The 22,067-nt window shown below is 38.3% G+C and overlaps 1 protein-coding gene across 1 annotated transcript in view; it reads left to right on the top strand.

The window, feature by feature from the left end:
- LOC100377143 (mitochondrial import receptor subunit TOM70-like) overlaps nt 1-21,769 on the top strand; it is a 36,930-nt gene extending 15,161 nt beyond the window's left edge. Inside the window, exons 7-11 of the mRNA XM_006823242.3 lie at nt 2,730-2,864; nt 3,368-3,592; nt 11,910-12,007; nt 13,693-13,815; nt 18,702-21,769. Coding sequence (XP_006823305.2) covers nt 2,730-2,864; nt 3,368-3,592; nt 11,910-12,007; nt 13,693-13,815; nt 18,702-18,855 — 735 coding nt within the window. The 3' untranslated portion in view covers nt 18,856-21,769. The remainder of the gene's footprint in view (nt 1-2,729; nt 2,865-3,367; nt 3,593-11,909; nt 12,008-13,692; nt 13,816-18,701) is intronic.
- Nucleotides 21,770-22,067: the final 298 nt, after the last annotated feature.

Here is a 22,067-nt window from a genome sequence, read left to right as displayed (position 1 = left end):
TTCATTTTCTAATGATTTCTTCAGTTCTTTAATTGAAATGTGCATTGCTAACAGCGGAGCTATCTCAGCCGATAGGCTGCTTGTCTTTATTACTCTTAATAAATTCTCTACAAATGTAGCCCTTGAGGTAAATGCAGATTGATTCTCTCAAACACTTTGAGACAACTATTCCACTCTGTTACAATGTATTAAAATAAAAGCACCGTGTAAGGTAGCGCTTGTCCCGGGCCCGGCAGTTCTCATTACTATACAGTGTACACCTAACGCTAGATTAATCCCGCTATGAAATAATAAATTTTATTCAAGGATATTCTTTTTTTTCAAATGATTGTAGTTTGGGTATGATTTTTAGCCTGGCAATAAATGCAGTTACATTCTGAACAAAGATCGGCACATGTTTCCTAGCTATATAGCAATGTTTTTGTTTTGATTGTATCGTTACTGTTGTGTCAAATAAATAGAATGGTATGCGTGGATCTGGCATTCTCATTGGTGTAGCCATAGTTGACTCCAAAGAACAAACGTTCCTCAGTGACGTCAAAGTTGACCTATGCAAATGATGACAACATGTTTTTGTTTCAAATAAAATGGCGTCCTGTGACGAGTTCCGTGACACATGGTTCACTGGGATGATTATATGGACGAAGAAGGGTATTTTTTTTACGATTTTCTGGTTTTTAGCCGTACATGAAAAGTATGGTGATCAGAACATGGAAACCCGGGTATGTGGAAGTTTGGCGATCGTCAACTACGGCCAGAACCCGGGTATGTGGAAGTTTGGCAATCGTCATGATTCTCCGATGTCACTCAATTACTCTTTTGAGACGAGACAGACAACCCAGCTGTTTTTTTATGAAAAACACACTTTTAACTTGCGGATGACGACCAAATGTTGACGTTTAGCATCTATTTATTAGGCATTCATAACCAATACACATTTTGACTGACAATTAATTGGTGATAAAATATAACACTTTCATTTGTATTGACGTTCAATAGCTTCTAACATTTTAACACTTAGACATACAAAGACATAAAAATAAAGTTCGAACAGTACGCAAGAAAAAAAAAACACAAGACAATTTTTTTGCTCAAAATCAATTTTTACTTTTTTGGGGGTTCAAGGCCAAGAAGGGGGTGCGGTTAGTATTATGTACTTTTCCAGTTTTCAATTTTTCGCACGGCCAAGAGGTCTCTGAAGTGAAAATTGAGGGTGCGGTTAGTAATACAGATGCGGTTTATATTAGGACTTTAACGGTATTCATTATACATCATGTTATAGATATATACATGTATTCAAAATGGCTGATTTTGTTTTAATTAATGCTGTTCCAGAGCAATATCTCTCAATGTGGACAAGTACTTGTTTGATGATCAGATACAAATGTCAATCATTTTAATGTTAAACAATCATCATAATCATATTTCTGACATGTTTATATTCCAGCTATATTACTATAAACAAAACTATATATCTTAAATTTGATAACTATAAACGGGGACTGTGCCATGCATGGCTTGTCATTTTTACATTTTCAAGGTCTTGAAAAAAACATGAATGTAATTTCCAAAATATGCAATAATGACATGCTGACTTTAGCAGACCAGTAGAAACCTTTGGTTGAGTTTATACTTATCATTACTGTGAATGAATTGTCAGAAATGAAACTTTTTCAACCCATCAAAAATTCTCGGATGTTTTCTGTTGAACTTGACTCACATTGTGCACATGATATGCAATATATATAGTTCATTCTACCACAATAAATATAATTCCAACTACTGTAAAATACTTTATTTTAGCCAGGATTAATTTTCACTGAAAAAACTTTTTGGGTGTTCTGCATTTTTTTCACTGATTGTTGGTGAGTTGAATATAAAATATAGGAAAAAAGGATTCTTCAGCAAAAATAGCGAAAATAAAGCATTTTACAATAGTTGTTCATCATCAAAACAACACAAAATTTTGACAATATATCTGATGGTATGACGGGTTTCTGATGCACATGATTTTTAGGTGTTTTGAATTTTTGCTGATTGTTGGATGTGAAATATTGGGAAAAGATATATTTGCTGGATTTTATTTTCACTGAATTATCCCTGCATTCACAACCAATGAATAAAAGCATTTGCATGAACGCTTAGCACAGGCTATGAAATTATATGTATGGATTAAATCTGTCCTGTTTGTAAGACCTGGTCCTAGTTCAGGCTAAGTGCCCAAAACACCATTGTATTCTATATCCACTTGAACAATTTACTATTATATTCATAATTATTCACTTGGACTTGTACACTTCCAACACAACAATCAATGCGAGCACATCTAGGAAAATTGTTCTTGAGCAAAAAATAAACTAACTATGAGACTCTGAGCTACTTGCTGTTATTCTGCAATTTGCACTTTCTGATTTTGCTTTGTTATAGTTGTAGAGACATAAAACTTAACATGTATCATAGTTAAAATAACTGAAGATTTTTGTATATTCTTAACAAGTTTGGGCGTTCCTAAGCCTGTGCTAACCACTGTAAATATTTAGTTATTCATGATATCTAAGGCCATGTATTTTTATTTTCATAATCATCTTTTTGCATTATTCAGTTAAAATTAATATTAATGATTTATGCTATTTATAGATATATCTTTGATTATAATAGCAGTAACAATAATTTACAAAAAATGCTGCTGTGAATTTTCAACTGGCTAACATGTACATTTCATTTTTCAGTTAAGAGTAAATGCATTAATCAAAAGAGGGAGTATGTATATGCAACAAGGTAACTCAACAGAAGCGCTCAATGACTTCGCGCAGGCTGTACGTATCGATCCAGAAAATGCAGACATCTACCATCATAGAGGACAGGTAAGAAATCAGTGTATAGCAATCACCCAACATAGTTTAAAGAAATTGTCATTTATAGAAAGGTGGTCTATAAATAGAGGTTGATTAATTAATTAATCAATTGATAAAAATACAGTTACGTAATAATTTCCTGGTTGAAGTTTGTCAACAGATGTTTGTATTGTCTAGACTAAATAGAAAATGTCAGTGTGGAAAATATGTGAGCTTCTACTGTCATTTTGGCATTTATACACATTTGACCAAACTGGTGCCAAAAGGGTGGTATCCATCCGTCCGTCCGTCCGTTCGTGCATGCATCCTGTATCTTAGACATGCCTTACTGATTATATTCAAACATCATACTCATAACTCTGTCATGTTTATGTTAAAATTATATTACTACATGTATAAACAAAACTATATATCTTAAATTTGATAACTAACAGGGACTGTGCTATGCATAGCTTGTTGTATTTAGCCATAATTTGTTATTGTTATTATAATCAATAATCTTTTAATTTCAGCTAAATGTTCTTTTGGACCGAGTTGATGAAGCACTCAAAGACTTTGAGAAATGTGTGTCTCTAAACCCAGGCTTTGCCTTGGCCCAAGCACAACACTGTTATGCAATGTATCGTGCCGCCTTTGCACAACGAAGTCCCATGCAGTTACAGGCAGCAATGAATGCTTTTGAAAAAGTTATAAAAGATTTTCCAAATTGTGCAGAAGGATATGCACTTTTTGCTCAGGTGAGTCAGCCTGGTTACATTGGAAACAGACAGTTGCTTATTTAATTTGGAGGGTTATGTACTCATTGCTCAGGTGAGTCGATCTGATCACCTTGGATACAGACAGCTGCTAATTTAATGTGGAGAGATATGCAATCTTTGCTGAAGGATACTCTAAAGGGTCAAAGTTGATATTTAGTGTACATCGTACTTTGTTCAAAACTTGCATTCATGTTGGCCTTAGGAGGATGCATTAGATTTAAGGAAAATCATATTTTATCAACACAAATCTCACACTTGTGGACATGGTCACTGCCCTTTAAAAAATACTGTCTGTGGGCATGGACAGTAGGAAATGGAGTTACAGGGTATGGACAGTAGGAAATGGAGTTACAGGGTATGGACAGTAGGAAATGGAGTTACAGGGTATGGACAGTAGGAAATGGAGTTACAGGGTATGGACAGTAGGAAATGGAGTTACAGGGTATGGACAGTGGGAAATGGAGTTACAGGGTATGGACAGTAGGAAATGGAGTTACAGGGTATGGACAGTAGGAAATGGAGTTACCGGTACAGGGTATGGACAGTAGGAAATGGAGTTACAGGGTATGGACAGTAGGAAATGGAGTTACAGGGTATGGACAGTAGGAAATGGAGTTACAGGGCATGGAGAGTAGGAAATGGAGTTACAGGGTATGGACAGTAGGAAATGGAGTTATAGGGTATGGACAGTAGGAAATGGAGTTACAGGGTATGGACAGTAGGAAATGGAGTTGCATGGTATGGACAGTAGGAAATGGAGTTACAGGGTATGGACAGTAGGAAATGGAGTTACAGGGTATGGACAGTAGGAAATGGAGTTACAGGGTATGGACAGTAGGAAATGGAGTTACAGGGTATGGACAGTAGGAAATGGAGTTACAGGGTATGGACAGTAGGAAATGGAGTTACAGGGTATGGACAGTAGGAAATGGAGTTACAGGGCATGGACAGTAGGAAATGGAGTTACAGGGTATGGACAGTAGGAAATGGAGTTACAGGGCATGGACAGTAGGAAATGGAGTTACAGGGCATGGACAGTAGGAAATGGAGTTACAGGGCATGGACAGTAGGAAATGGAGTTACAGGGTATGGACAGTAGGAAATGGAGTTACAGGGTATGGACAGTAGGAAATGGAGTTACAGGGTATGGACAGTAGGAAATGGAGTTACAGGGTATGGACAGTAGGAAATGGAGTTACAGGGTATGGACAGTAGGAAATGGAGTTACAGGGTATGGACAGTAGGAAATGGAGTTACAGGGCATGGACAGTAGGAAATGGAGTTACAGGGCATGGACAGTAGGAAATGGAGTTACAGGGTATGGACAGTAGGAAATGGAGTTACAGGGTATGGACAGTAGGAAATGGAGTTACAGGGTATGGACAGTAGGAAATGGAGTTGCATGGTATGGACAGTAGGAAATGGAGTTACAGGGTATGGACAGTAGGAAATGGAGTTACAGGGTATGGACAGTAGGAAATGGAGTTACAGGGTATGGACAGTAGGAAATGGAGTTACAGGGTATGGACAGTAGGAAATGGAGTTACAGGGTATGGACAGTAGGAAATGGAGTTACAGGGTATGGACAGTAGGAAATGGAGTTACAGGGTATGGACAGTAGGAAATGGAGTTACAGGGCATGGACAGTAGGAAATGGAGTTACAGGGTATGGACAGTAGGAAATGGAGTTACAGGGCATGGACAGTAGGAAATGGAGTTACAGGGCATGGACAGTAGGAAATGGAGTTACAGGGTATGGACAGTAGGAAATGGAGTTACAGGGTATGGACAGTAGGAAATGGAGTTACAGGGTATGGACAGTAGGAAATGGAGTTACAGGGTATGGACAGTAGGAAATGGAGTTACAGGGTATGGACAGTAGGAAATGGAGTTACAGGGTATGGACAGTAGGAAATGGAGTTACAGGGTATGGACAGTAGGAAATGGAGTTACAGGGCATGGACAGTAGGAAATGGAGTTACAGGGTATGGACAGTAGGAAATGGAGTTACAGGGTATGGACAGTAGGAAATGGAGTTACAGGGTATGGACAGTAGGAAATGGAGTTACAGGGTATGGACAGTAGGAAATGGAGTTACAGGGTATGGACAGTAGGAAATGGAGTTACAGGGTATGGACAGTAGGAAATGGAGTTACAGGGTATGGACAGTAGGAAATGGAGTTACAGGGTATGGACAGTAGGAAATGGAGTTACAGGGCATGGACAGTAGGAAATGGAGTTACAGGGTATGGACAGTAGGAAATGGAGTTACAGGGTATGGACAGTAGGAAATGGAGTTACAGGGTATGGACAGTAGGAAATGGAGTTACAGGGTATGGACAGTAGGAAATGGAGTTACAGGGTATGGACAGTAGGAAATGGAGTTACAGGGTATGGACAGTAGGAAATGGAGTTACAGGGTATGGACAGTAGGAAATGGAGTTACAGGGTATGGACAGTAGGAAATGGAGTTACAGGGCATGGACAGTAGGAAATGGAGTTACAGGGTATGGACAGTAGGAAATGGAGTTACAGGGTATGGACAGTGGGAAATGGAGTTACAGGGTATGGACAGTAGGAAATGGAGTTACAGGGTATGGACAGTAGGAAATGGAGTTACAGGGTATGGACAGTAGGAAATGGAGTTACAGGGTATGGACAGTAGGAAATGGAGTTACAGGGTATGGACAGTAGGAAATGGAGTTACAGGGCATGGACAGTAGGAAATGGAGTTACAGGGTATGGGCAGTAGGAAATGGAGTTACAGGGTATGGACAGTAGGAAATGGAGTTACAGGGTATGGACAGTAGGAAATGGAGTTACAGGGTATGGGCAGTAGGAAATGGAGTTACAGGGTATGGACAGTAGGAAATGGAGTTACAGGGTATGGACAGTAGGAAATGGAGTTACAGGGTATGGACAGTAGGAAATGGAGTTACAGGGTATGGACAGTAGGAAATGGAGTTACAGGGTATGGACAGTAGGAAATGGAGTTACAGGGTATGGACAGTAGGAAATGGAGTTACAGGGCATGGACAGTAGGAAATGGAGTTACAGGGTATGGACAGTAGGAAATGGAGTTACAGGGCATGGACAGTAGGAAATGGAGTTACAGGGCATGGACAGTAGGAAATGGAGTTACAGGGTATGGACAGTAGGAAATGGAGTTACAGGGTATGGACAGTAGGAAATGGAGTTACAGGGTATGGACAGTAGGAAATGGAGTTACAGGGTATGGACAGTAGGAAATGGAGTTACAGGGTATGGACAGTAGGAAATGGAGTTACAGGGTATGGACAGTAGGAAATGGAGTTACAGGGTATGGACAGTAGGAAATGGAGTTACAGGGCATGGACAGTAGGAAATGGAGTTACAGGGTATGGACAGTAGGAAATGGAGTTACAGGGTATGGACAGTAGGAAATGGAGTTACAGGGTATGGACAGTAGGAAATGGAGTTACAGGGTATGGACAGTAGGAAATGGAGTTACAGGGTATGGACAGTAGGAAATGGAGTTACAGGGTATGGACAGTAGGAAATGGAGTTACAGGGTATGGACAGTAGGAAATGGAGTTACAGGGTATGGACAGTAGGAAATGGAGTTACAGGGTATGGACAGTAGGAAATGGAGTTACAGGGTATGGACAGTAGGAAATGGAGTTACAGGGCATGGACAGTAGGAAATGGAGTTACAGGGTATGGACAGTAGGAAATGGAGTTACAGGGTATGGACAGTAGGAAATGGAGTTACAGGGTATGGACAGTAGGAAATGGAGTTACAGGGTATGGACAGTAGGAAATGGAGTTACAGGGTATGGACAGTAGGAAATGGAGTTACAGGGTATGGACAGTAGGAAATGGAGTTACAGGGTATGGACAGTAGGAAATGGAGTTACAGGGTATGGACAGTAGGAAATGGAGTTACAGGGCATGGACAGTAGGAAATGGAGTTACAGGGTATGGACAGTAGGAAATGGAGTTACAGGGTATGGACAGTGGGAAATGGAGTTACAGGGTATGGACAGTAGGAAATGGAGTTACAGGGTATGGACAGTAGGAAATGGAGTTACAGGGTATGGACAGTAGGAAATGGAGTTACAGGGTATGGACAGTAGGAAATGGAGTTACAGGGTATGGACAGTAGGAAATGGAGTTACAGGGCATGGACAGTAGGAAATGGAGTTACAGGGTATAGACAGTAGGAAATGGAGTTACAGGGTATGGACAGTAGGAAATGGAGTTACAGGGTATGGACAGTAGGAAATGGAGTTACAGGGTATGGACAGTAGGAAATGGAGTTACAGGGTATGGACAGTAGGAAATGGAGTTACAGGGTATGGACAGTAGGAAACGGAGTTACAGGGTATGGACAGTAGGAAATGGAGTTACAGGGTATGGGCAGTAGGAAATGGAGTTACAGGGCATGGACAGTAGGAAATGGAGTTACAGGGTATGGACAGTAGGAAATGGAGTTACAGGGCATGGACAGTAGGAAATGGAGTTACAGGGCATGGACAGTAGGAAATGGAGTTACAGGGCATGGACAGTAGGAAATGGAGTTACAGGGTATGGACAGTAGGAAATGGAGTTACAGGGCATGGCAGTAGGAAATGGAGTTACAGGGCATGGACAGTAGGAAATGGAGTTACAGGGTATGGGCAGTAGGAAATGGAGTTACAGGGCATGGACAGTAGGAAATGGAGTTACAGGGCATGGACAGTAGGAAATGGAGTTACAGGGCATGGACAGTAGGAAATGGAGTTACAGGGTATGGACAGTAGGAAATGGAGTTACAGGGTATGGGCAGTAGGAAATGGAGTTACAGGGTATGGGCAGTAGGAAATGGAGTTACAGGGCATGGACAGTAGGAAATGGAGTTACAGGGCATGGACAGTAGGAAATGGAGTTACAGGGCATGGACAGTAGGAAATGGAGTTACAGGGTATGGATAGTAGGAAATGGAGTTACAGGGTATGGACAGTAGGGAATGGAGTTACAGGGTATGGACAGTAGGAAATGGAGTTACAGGGTATGGACAGTAGGAAATGGAGTTACAGGGTATGGACAGTAGGAAATGGAGTTACAGGGTATGGACAGTAGGAAATGGAGTTACAGGGTATGGACAGTAGGAAATGGAGTTACAGGGTATGGACAGTAGGAAATGGAGTTACAGGGCATGGACAGTAGGAAATGGAGTTACAGGGCATGGACAGTAGGAAATGGAGTTACAGGGCATGGACAGTAGGAAATGGAGTTACAGGGCATGGACAGTAGGAAATGGAGTTACAGGGTATGGACAGTAGGAAATGGAGTTACAGGGTATGGACAGTAGGAAATGGAGTTACAGGGTATGGACAGTAGGAAATGGAGTTACAGGGTATGGACAGTAGGAAATGGAGTTACAGGGTATGGACAGTAGGAAATGGAGTTACAGGGTATGGACAGTAGGAAATGGAGTTACAGGGTATGGACAGTAGGAAATGGAGTTACAGGGCATGGACAGTAGGAAATGGAGTTACAGGGCATGGACAGTAGGAAATGGAGTTACAGGGTATGGACAGTAGGAAATGGAGTTACAGGGTATGGACAGTAGGAAATGGAGTTACAGGGTATGGACAGTAGGAAATGGAGTTACAGGGCATGGACAGTAGGAAATGGAGTTACAGGGCATGGACAGTAGGAAATGGAGTTACAGGGCATGGACAGTAGGAAATGGAGTTACAGGGTATGGACAGTAGGAAATGGAGTTACAGGGTATGAACAGAAGGAAATGGAGTTACAGGGTATGGGCAGTAGGAAATGGAGTTACAGGGTATGGGCAGTAGGAAATGGAGTTACAGGGTATGGGCAGTAGGAAATGGAGTTACAGGGTATGGACAGTAGGAAATGGAGTTACAGGGTATGGACAGTAGGAAATGGAGTTACAGGGTATGGACAGTAGGAAATGGAGTTACAGGGCATGGACAGTAGGAAATAGAGTTACAGGGCATGGACAGTAGGAAATAGAGTTACAGGGCATGGACAGTAGGAAATGGAGTTACAGGGTATGGACAGTAGGAAATGGAGTTACAGGGTATGGACAGTAGGAAATGGAGTTACAGGGTATGGACAGTAGGAAATGGAGTTACAGGGTATGGACAGTAGGAAATGGAGTTACAGGGTATGGACAGTAGGAAATGGAGTTACAGGGTATGGACAGTAGGAAATGGAGTTACAGGGTATGGACAGTAGGAAATGGAGTTACAGGGTATGGACAGTAGGAAATGGAGTTACAGGGTATGGACAGTGGGAAATGGAGTTACAGGGTATGGACAGTGGGAAATGGAGTTACAGGGTATGGACAGTAGGAAATGGAGTTACCGGTACAGGGTATGGACAGTAGGAAATGGAGTTACAGGGTATGGACAGTAGGAAATGGAGTTACAGGGTATGGACAGTAGGAAATGGAGTTACAGGGCATGGACAGTAGGAAATGGAGTTACAGGGTATGGACAGTGGGAAATGGAGTTACAGGGTATGGACAGTGGGAAATGGAGTTACAGGGTATGGACAGTAGGAAATGGAGTTACAGGGTATGGACAGTAGGAAATGGAGTTACAGGGTATGGACAGTAGGAAATGGAGTTACGGGGTATGGACAGTAGGAAATGGAGTTACGGGGTATGGACAGTAGGAAATGGAGTTACGGGGTATGGACAGTAGGAAATGGAGTTACGGGGTATGGACAGTAGGAAATGGAGTTACCGGTACAGGGTATGGACAGTAGGAAATGGAGTTACGGGGTATGGACAGTAGGAAATGGAGTTACAGGGTATGGACAATATGAAATGGAGTTACAGGGTATGGACAGTAGGAAATGGAGTTACAGGGTATGGGCAGTAGGAAATGGAGTTACAGGGCATGGACAGTAGGAAATGGAGTTACAGGGCATGGACAGTAGGAAATGGAGTTACAGGGCATGGACAGTAGGAAATGGAGTTACAGGGCATGGACAGTAGGAAATGGAGTTACAGGGCATGGACAGTAGGAAATAGAGTTACAGGGTATGGACAGTAGGAAATGGAGTTACAGGGTATGGGCAGTAGGAAATGGAGTTACAGGGCATGGACAGTAGGAAATGGAGTTACAGGGCATGGACAGTAGGAAATGGAGTTACAGGGCATGGACAGTAGGAAATGGAGTTACAGGGTATGGACAGTAGGAAATGGAGTTACAGGGTATGGACAGTAGGAAATGGAGTTACAGGGTATGGACAGTAGGAAATGGAGTTACAGATTATGGACAGTAGGAAATGGAGTTACAGGGTATGGACAGTAGGAAATGGAGTTACAGGGTATGGACAGTAGGAAATGGAGTTACAGGGTATGGACAGTAGGAAATGGAGTTACAGGGTATGGACAGTAGGAAATGGAGTTACAGGGTATGGACAGTAGGAAATGGAGTTACAGGGTATGGACAGTAGGAAATGGAGTTACAGGGTATGGACAGTAGGAAATGGAGTTACAGGGTATGGACAGTAGGAAATGGAGTTACAGGGTATGGACAGTAGGAAATGGAGTTACAGGGCATGGACAGTAGGAAATGGAGTTACAGGGTATGGACAGTAGGAAATGGAGTTACAGGGTATGGACAGTAGGAAATGGAGTTACAGGGTATGGACAGTAGGAAATGGAGTTACAGGGTATGGACAGTAGGAAATGGAGTTACAGGGTATGGACAGTAGGAAATGGAGTTACAGGGTATGGACAGTAGGAAATGGAGTTACAGGGTATGGACAGTAGGAAATGGAGTTACAGGGCATGGACAGTAGGAAATGGAGTTACAGGGCATGGACAGTAGGAAATGGAGTTACAGGGTATGGACAGTAGGAAATGGAGTTACAGGGTATGGACAGTAGGAAATGGAGTTACAGGGTATGGACAGTAGGAAATGGAGTTACAGGGTATGGACAGTAGGAAATGGAGTTACAGGGTATGGACAGTAGGAAATGGAGTTACAGGGTATGGACAGTAGGAAATGGAGTTACAGGGTATGGACAGTAGGAAATGGAGTTACAGGGTATGGACAGTAGGAAATGGAGTTACAGGGTATGGACAGTAGGAAATGGAGTTACAGGGCATGAACAGTAGGAAATGGAGTTACAGGGCATGGACAGTAGGAAATGGAGTTACAGGGTATGGACAGTAGGAAATGGAGTTACAGGGTATGGACAGTAGGAAATGACATTGGATGAAAATTTTTGAATAGAAGTTATAACATTATAAATGTATATTATATTTTACAAACATCTATTTTAGGCTTTGAATGACCAGCAACAATATTCTCAAGCCGATGAGATGTTCCTAAAAGCAATGAAGTTAGAACCTGAGAATCCTACTACATATGTGCATAGGGGGTGAGTAAAACCTACCAAGTACCAGCAAATTACATTTCTGTGTTTCTATATCCATGACATTTTTCTTCTGTCAAAATAAGTGATATGATTCACTGAACAGCCTATGTGATGATTGGTTTATGCATTAGAGATGTGCTTCTAAAAGAGAAAATAAAGTATTGTCTAAATCTACAGATACAGTAAATAGTAGAATTGTTTAGACTCACTACAACAAGATACAATCTACTTCATTAAATGTGATTAGGCCCAAAACCAGGACTTATGCATTGACCTCTCTGTGTGTGTTCAAACTTGGTAGATACATTGAACATAATGGGACTTTGATGCACATCATTTAGTTTTTCAGATCTGAATCAAAATGGTCATCTGACAGACCATTTAAATTATTGAATGCTGTTTGAGTGCCATATCTCTAACATACCTTGACTGATTGAAATCACTCTTTACAACTACAATATACATCATATAATATTTATTTTAAGTTCTGATTCAAAATGGCCATCTGACAGACATTTGGAATTATTGAATGCTGTTTGAGTGCCGTATCTCTAACATGCCTTGACTGATTGAAATCAATCTTTACAACTATATTATACATCATATAATATTTATTTTAAGTTCTGATTCATAATGGCCATCTGACAGACCATTTAAATTATTGAATACTGTTTCTGTGCTGTATCTCTAACATACCTTGACTGATTGAAATCAATCTTTACAACTACAAATACAATATAACATCATATAATATTTATTTTAAGTTCTGATTTAAAATGGCCATCTGACAGACATTTTAAATTATTGAATGCTGTTTGAGTGCCGTATCTCTAACATACCTTGACTGATTGAAATCAATCATTACAACTACAATATACAATATAACATCATATAATATTTATTTTAAGTTCTGATTTAAAATGGCCATCTGACAGACATTTTAAATTATTGAATGCTGTTTGAGTGCCGTATCTCTAACATACCTTGACTGATTGAAATCAATCTTTACAACTACAATATACAATATAACATCATATAATGTTTATTTAAAGTTCTGATTTAAAATGCATGACTCATTTCAGTTTGTTTACTATTGAACAACAGGTAGTAAGTCTTGACATGACTTGCTATCAGGCTTTTAGTCAGCTATCTGCTTGCATGTCATTATATACAGGTACAAAATTTGATTTGACAGGTAAATTATCACAAATCCGTCAACTTTTGATTCAACATCTCTAGTTTTTACTAAATAGCCATAAATGTTCAAAAAAAATAGACTACACAGGGTCCATAGCATTGGAAAAATCCTTTGAAAGTCTTTGGATTTTTTGAGATCTGGAAAGTCTTTAAATTACAGGAAAAATAAAAACATCTTTGAAAAGTCTTTAAATATCTTCATAATTATTAATTCATTTTAGAAAGGCCAGTTTACTCTGTAAACATATGACCTGCTTTTTTGGATTTTGATGAGCTTGGTGATGATGTTAGCCTGAATTAAGGGTCTAAATATCTCGGGGGGGGGGGAAATGCAAGAAAGTTTGGGAAAAAGTCTGGAAAAGTCTTGGAAATCATTTGGTGCTATGGACCCTGCTACAAGTCTGTGGCTAAAGACTTCATTTTTGTGTTAGGATATAACGATGTTGTTTACGTGCTGAAGACAGACTTGAATGTGTTTTTTATCTCTTCAGATTACTAATGCTGCAATGGAAGCAAGACGTAGATACGGCTGTGAAACTGATGAAGAAATCACTAGAAATAGACGACAAATGTGATTTTGCATATGAAACATTAGGAACCATTGAAGTTCAAAGGTAAGAATTATTTTAATTATTCTGCACACTGTTCTGAAAAATTACTCATAAAATCATCATTGAGAAGCTGTCTCTCATGATGGCAACATAATTGATATTTGGCCCATGAGCCAAGTAAGTTTTCAACTTGAACCGTCAAGGTTCGCATGACAAAACTGGATTTCTATAGATCGCCCTCTGGAGAGCTAGGCGTAACACTATGGCCATTTTTTTCCACTTGCAAGTGATTTAATGTACAACATCGGTATATATCGTATGTGCTATGCTTCCAGTGTTCACTGTTTGTTTACATGAGATTCAATACACACTGTGCAATGACCACAATCTTTTTAGCTCCGCTGTCGACTTTGTCGAGCAGAGCTTATCATATGAGTGATTGTCCGGCGTCGTCCGTGTCAATGTTTTACTTTTTTGACTTCTTCTTGAAAACTACAAGCCTGAATGCTTTGATACTTGGTGTATACATGTATGTACCTTGGGTAGACCTCTCTCAGATTTGTTCATTTTGTAATGATATCTTTAATTCTCTAATTTTGGTGAATATTTTTGTCATTTTTAGTAAAAAGTGATATTTTCGACTTCTTGTTGAAAACCGCAAGTCCAATTGCTTTGATATTACATATATAGGTACTACATGTGGAACTCTCTCAGATTTGTTCATTTTGTAATGATATCTTCAATTCTCTAATTTTGGTAAATATTTTTGTCATTTTTGGTAAAAAGTGATATTTTCAACTTCTTGTTAAAACCGCAAGTCCAATTGCTTTGATATTACATACATAGGTACTACAAGTGGACCTGTCTCAGATTTGTTCATTTTGTAATGATATCTTTAATTTTGGTGAATATTTTTGTCATTTTTGGTAAAAAGTGAGATTTTCGACTTCTTGTTGAAAACCGCAAGTCCAATTGCTTTGATATTACATATATAGGTACTACATGTGGAACTCTCTCAGATTTGTTCATTTTGTAATGATATCTTCAATTCTCTTATTTGGGTGAATATTTTTGTCATTTTTGGTAAAAAGTGATATTTTCAACTTCTTGTTGAAAACCGCAAGTCCAATTGCTTTGATATTACATATATAGGTACTACATGTGGAACTCTCTCAGATTTGTTCATTTTGTAATGATATCTTCAATTCTCTTATTTGGGTGAATATTTTTGTAATTTTTGGTAAAAAGTGATATTTTCAACTTCTTGTTAAAAACCGCAAGTCCAATTGCTTTGATATTACATACATAGGTACTACAAGTGGACCTGTCTCAGATTTGTTCATTTTGTAATGATATCTTTAATTTTGGTGAATATTTTTGTCATTTTTGGTAAAAAGTGAGATTTTCGACTTCTTGTTAAAAACTGCAAGTCTGATTGCTTTTATATTACATATATAGGTATTACATGTGGACCTTGTTAATTTCGTGGTGATATCTTCAATTACTTAATTTTGATGATTATTTTTGTCATTTTTGGTGAAAAGTGATATTTTTGAATTCTTGTTGAAAACAGCAAGGTTCTTTGCTTTGATACTATACATATTGTTCATTTTCTAATGATATCTTCAGTTCTTTAATAGACTGTCGACAGTCCCTCTGTCCTTACGTGTGTGTTTTTTTTATTAATATTAATATTAATCAAACGCCATAGGCGTTTGCGAAATGCCGAAGGCATTTCAAGCGAGGGCCGTAAGGCCCGAGAGACTGTTATAGCCTGCTGCGCCACCACTCGCCACTGTAGAGAAATTCTCCTGTAGCGTACCATCATGATTGACAGGCAGAGTGATGTCATAAAATTGCTAACCAATCACAAGTCACGCAGTCCCAGGTCAACTGAATATATATTTAACATTAAATTAATAATTTAAATAATGGATATCAATTACATAATCGCTTTACTCACCGTGACATCGTAATTTGGTAGGATGTTGCTAAACTGAGCAGATGTTACACGCGGGTTGTCACCATTTGAAACTTCGGCTAGGACGGCTGTATCATCAATCATCACCAGAGAGCGTTTTGACGACTTTAGTTGTTCCTGGTTGCGTAATCGTTTCGTCACTTCGACTCTAGACCTGGACAACAGTTTATTTTTCGTCGATGTGTACAACTTCCGCCATTCTGTCAATTTATTGACGACAGTCTGCACCTTATCAGCACAAGATCGGCAAGAAACATCAGTGTTCAGATGTCGGTCAATTTCCTCTCCTATCACCACCTCAATGTTGTTACATACGACGGTTTTCGACGAGCCTTTAAATAACTTTTGCAGACATTCTGCATCCTTTTTACCAGAGAATTCTCTTCCGCATAGAATACAAATTAGCTCCTTGGATCGGGGGGAAATGCACAATTTACTCACTACTTTCGTCGGAGTTTTACTGGGCGAAATGTTGTCGTACATCATGAGACAACACACTCTTCCTTTGTTTAAAATTAGATAACTCGCGTTCGCAACTTGTAGTTCTGGATAATACTTGGCAGAAAACGATCTATACTCGGCGAGACGATCAAAGTCATGCGTGACATAAAAAAAACCCGCGATTTGACCTTTGCATAACAGTTTAACTCCGCCCATATGCAAATTATTACTACGTCATCGAGATGCATGCATAATTAATAGCAAGGCCAGTCCTGCAGGCTATAACAGTCTCTCGGGCCTTACGGCCCTCGCTTGAAATGCCTTCGGCATTTCGCAAACGCCTACGGCGTTTGATTAATATTAATAATAAAAAAAAAACACACACACACGTAAGGCCAGAGAGACTGTCGACAGTCTATTCTTTAATTGAAATGTGCATTGCTAACAACGGAGCTATCTCAGCCGACAGGCTGCTTGTTTGTCATTAAAACTGCTAAAAATAATGTCAGTCTATTTAAATTTGCTGATTGCATCTTGGTACCAAATAGGACTACTGTAAAATATTTTATTTTCACTTGGAATAAATTTTCGCTAATTTCGCTGAAGGGATGATTTAATGAAAATAAAATCCAGCGAATATACCTTTCTTCCTGTATTTTACATTCAACTTGTCAAAAATCAGTGAAAATAAATTCCATACAAAACACTCAATATCTTTTTAGCAAAAATTTATTCCAGCTGAAATAAAGTATTTTACAGTAGGTACTTGTCAAAAAGTACAATAAAACTGACAATATTTTTAGACACTTAATATTTTATGTCACAGAGTACAATTTTGAGATACATCGTTGCCATATCAACAATGGTAAAATGCTCTAAAAACAAACAAAACATGCTATTTGCACTCTATTTTTGACTCCCATGTGCGAAGCACAAAATGGGAGTCTTTGCAGTTAGTGTGTGTGTGTGTGTGTGCGTGTGTGTGTGTGTGTGTATGTATGTATGTGTGTCCGTCCGTCTGTTCCACTGATATCTCAAGAACCATACATCAGTTTTTGATGTAACTTGGTGCATACATGCTCTGGGCCAATGCACAGATTTGATTAGGTTTTAGTAAAAATTAGTGCATATTAATTACTTAATTTGCATGATAATTAGCTAATTTTTAGCTGTTCCATGACTGTTCCACTGATATCTAAAGAACCACTCATTTGATTTTGATGAAACTTGGTATATAGATGCTCTGAACTAATGCTAGGTTTTGATTAGTTTTTGGTAAAAATTTCCTAATTACTAATTACCTAATTTGCATAATGATTAATGAATTTTCTGTTTTTCCACTGATCAAGTTCTAATCATCACATAATGAAACTTGGTATATAGATGTCATAGGACACTGTACAACCCTGATAGTTTTTAGGGTAATATCAGTGCATATTAGTTACCTAATTTGCATAATTAATTAATTTCCAGCTTTTGATGTTTCAAGTAGTAAGCATTACATTTCAATGAAACTTGGTACATAGATACTCAAGGACTATGCAGAGATTCATTTTTTGGGGGATAAATATTTGTGAATATTAATCACCTAATTTGCATAATTAGTTAATTTTTAGCTTTTTCACATATATCTCAAGTACTAATCATCACATTTCAATGAAACTTGGTACATAGATTTTTTAGGACTATCCAAAGACCTGACTAGTTTTAGGGTAAATAATTGGGTATATTATAACCTAATTTGCATAATTTTCAGCTTTCACACTGATTTCTCAAGTACTAATCATCACATTTCAATGAAACTTTGTACACGGATGCTGTAGGACAATATACTGAATAATTGTGGGTTAAAATCTGTACATATTAATTACTAATTTGCATAATTAGCCACTTTTAAGCCATCACACTGATATCAAAAGTACTAATTATTCTATTTCTATGAATCTTGGTACAAAGATACTCTAGGCCAATGTACAAACCTGATTAGTTTGGGGTTAAATACTGTTTATATTATTTCCCTAATTAGCATAATAATTCATAATTTTTTTGGGTTCCAATCACATTTCAATAAAACTTGGTACATAGATGGTCTGTTACATTGCGCAGACCTCATTAGTTTTACACTCAAATCTGTTCATATTAATTTTCTGATTTGCATTATTAGTTTTCAGCTTTTCCATCACTATCTCAATTAAGTACAAGTAATTTTGAATTATATTTAATGTGTCTCTCAGCACATAGGAGTTCTTTCTAAGCTTTCTTTGATTACATCTATTATCTGTGAACCGAGTATGGTAACCCCATATTTTTATTAAAATTTCTTTATTCTTGTAATGTGAAATGACAAATATGCTATAATAACATTATGTTTATTTATTTTTAAGTAGCATTCTACTTTTAATAGTGCTTGCACTAATAATTCAAATGCAGATCAAGCACAGTGGATATAACATTGTGACATTATTAATTTTGAATAATTGTACAACAGATATCTCCTCATTAATACTTCTTTTCTGATTTATTTCAGGGGGAATTTGGAACACGCAATTCAGTTATTTGAGAAAGCCATCGATTTAGCGAGAACTGAGATGGAGATGGCACATTTGTACTCCCTATTGGATGCAGCAATAGCACAGACTCACGTTGCCACCATGTACAATATCAGACCACCTATGCAATAATGTCATCTCTTGTACCCCATATCGCACACAGTGTGTGTGCTTTAACAGAACTCAAACTAAATAACAATTTATGTATATTTAGTAAAACGAAATAACAAAGAAGCAGTAGATGCTTCGTTCATTTAATGTCTTCTCTGAAAAATTTATGATTTTTGTGAAATCTGATTTAAAGCGTCAGAGAACCATGCACTAAATTGCATTATGTGGAATATACATGTATATCCTTTCCAAGACCAACAAATGCCTAGCATGGATGGTTGATTTATCTCATTAGCCATGCAAATTTATTCAAAGGTCATGTATTGACATACAATAAATGCCGAGCATGGATGGTTGATTTATCTCATTAGCCATGCAAATTTATTCAAAGGTCATGTATTGACATGTACGATAAATGCCGAGCATGGATGGTTGATTTATCTCATTAGCCATGCAAATTTATTCAAACTGAACCTTGAGAAGCAAAATACTTCATTTTCAATGGACGGTTTATTCCTCCTAGTTGCATGATTGCCAAATGGTTGCCAGTGCTTATGATTAAATTTTCAAAAACATTTCCAGCCAGTAGTAACCGTGATTGCATTCACTGGCTGTTGATGCTAGGCATTTATTGTGGAGCTCAGAAAGCATATTGGTTCTAGAATTCTAAACCCATTCAGATATGTCTGAAAATTCAGAGTTTGAAATTTCACTAAATTGGTGCCCTAGTTTGGGGAGAAAAATAAAATCCATGTTTCCATGGAAACAGAATTGGTTTCAACTGACATAATCACAAAATTATTACCAACATTTATTTTGGGATATTGCAGTTTAGTTTTACAAAGAAAAAATTAAATAAAACCTAGTATAGACTGCTAAGGATTTATCAGATAAGGATATGCAACTGTGATATCTAAGTACAATAATACGTAATAAAGATACAATTCTGTGTGCGCACATCTATCGAATGCATTTCCAATCAATCACATCACAGAGATGGGCGCTTGGAAAGCTATGATTGTATAAACAGAAATGAGTAAGATAATCACTGTATTAAAATATGTAATGTTCAAGGTACTAACAACATGGCCTGAAACGAACACATCCAATTCTTTTTACGACATGGCCATTTGCTTTAGTATTTCTCGCAATGTATTCCATTTTTGTGAATATCTCACTGTGATCTCAATTCCTGTGAGATTTTCATCGCATACTACTTGCATACCCTCATCTTTTGAATATTTGACCATATGCATGTGATAACACTGAACTAAAAATCCTTTTAAAAAAATACAATAAACTATTTAATTTTCATTGCTGGAAATTTTCAGAATTGTACAGAATTCGTGTAGACAAAATTTCACAAAAGTCACTCAATGTAGTTGTAGACTCCATGTTGTAGTACTAAGACAAATTTTTTATCATTTTTTACTGACTTGCAAAATTAAAATTTCACATAGTACACAGTTCTCCCAGGTTTACAGTTCTCCCAGGTTTACAGTTCTCCCAGGTTTACAGTTCTCCCAGGTTTACAGTTCTCCCAGGTTTACAGTACTCCCAGGTTTACAGTTCTCCCAGGTTTACAGTTCTCCCAGGTTTACAGTTCTCCCAGGTTTACAGTTCTCCCAGGTTTACAGTTCTCCCAGGTTTAAAGTTCTCCCAGGTTTAAAGTTCTCCCAGGTTTACAGTTCTCCCAGGTTTACAGTACTCCCAGGTTTACAGTACTCCCAGGTTTACAGTACTCCCAGGTTTACAGTACTCCCAGGTTTACAGTACTCCCAGGTTTACAGTACTACCAGGTTTACAGTACTCCCAGGTTTACAGTTCTCCCAGGTTTACAGTTCTCCCAGGTTTACAGTGCTCCCAGGTTTACAGTGCTCCCAGGTTTACAGCACTCCCAGGTTTACAGTACTCCCAGGTTTACAGTACTCCCAGGTTTACAGTACTCCCAGGTTTACAGTACTCCCAGGTTTACAGTACTCCCAGGTTTACAGTACTCCCAGGTTTACAGTTCTCCCAGGTTTACAGTTCTCCCAGGTTTACAGTACTCCCAGGTTTACAGTTCTCCCAGGTTTACAGTTCTCCCAGGTTTACAGTTCTCCCAGGTTTACAGTTCTCCCAGGTTTACAGTTCTCCCAGGTTTACAGTTCTCCCAGGTTTACAGTACTCCCAGGTTTACAGTACTCCCAGGTTTACAGTACTCCCAGGTTTACAGTACTCCCAGGTTTACAGTTCTCCCAGGTTTACAGTACTCCCAGGTTTACAGTTCTCCCAGGTTTACAGTACTCCTGCCAATGTAAATGTAAAGCAAATTTTAATCGTATTGTGAGTGCTGTTGTTTTAAAAGTAACAACAAATTATGAAAAATTACTGACTTTGATATTATTACTCCAAAAAATTATTCTTAGTTTTGAATTCTTTCACAAGAGTCTGAGCTCTTTGCTGGTTTCACTATAAGATTCAAGTTGAAAATTAAGCTGTTTACAGTACATTTTCCTGCTAGTTATTTCTGTTAATTTTTTTTTAAATATTTTCTTTGTGTTGCTTAACATTAGTTTTTACTGTTGACTTTAAAGACCTTACGTATAGTTTTCAATACCCGTACTGCTTTTATCGGTATTTGTAATTTTGTTATTTTTGGACCAAAAAAAACCAAAGTGTGTTGCAAGTGACTTACAATATTGTGTGCTTAATCCTGATATCTCTCAGCTAGCCAATCAGGTAACACCTTACTGATTAACTTGTTTTTGACAACCAATCAAATACTGGCTTGTATAAATAATCAGCGTGATTACTTGTAATTAAATCAAAATTTAACAAGCATATATTGTATAAATCTTTTTTGTGTGAATTTAGAACGTATCCCAGGAACTGTCATTGTAATTATTAATTTCTACACTTTAGATTAATAAAAACTTGGGTGATAGTTGATAAATGGTTTATTGGTTCTTGTCAGATACAGAGACTTGTGTTTTGAGGTCCATCTGTTTCTGTATGTGTGCATGTGTCCGTTCGTTCGTCCGTCCGTTCGTTTGTTCGTTCATTCATCTGTCCGGCCGTCCGTTCGTCTGTCCATCCATCCGTCTGTCATTCATCACCATTTCTCAACATGCTTTGACTAATTTTGTTCAAAGTTGGTTAAAAGCGAAATAATTATGGGAGACAGACACGCTTATTTGTCATGTCGTTGACCGTTGACCAACTGGTGGCAATTTCATAAAGCACCCAAAATG

This window comes from Saccoglossus kowalevskii, chromosome 5 (assembly GCF_978046115.1).
Source record: "Saccoglossus kowalevskii chromosome 5, keSacKowa6.1, whole genome shotgun sequence".
NCBI classification, from domain to species: domain Eukaryota; kingdom Metazoa; phylum Hemichordata; class Enteropneusta; family Harrimaniidae; genus Saccoglossus; species Saccoglossus kowalevskii.
This window is presented reverse-complemented; position numbering and strand designations above follow the sequence as displayed.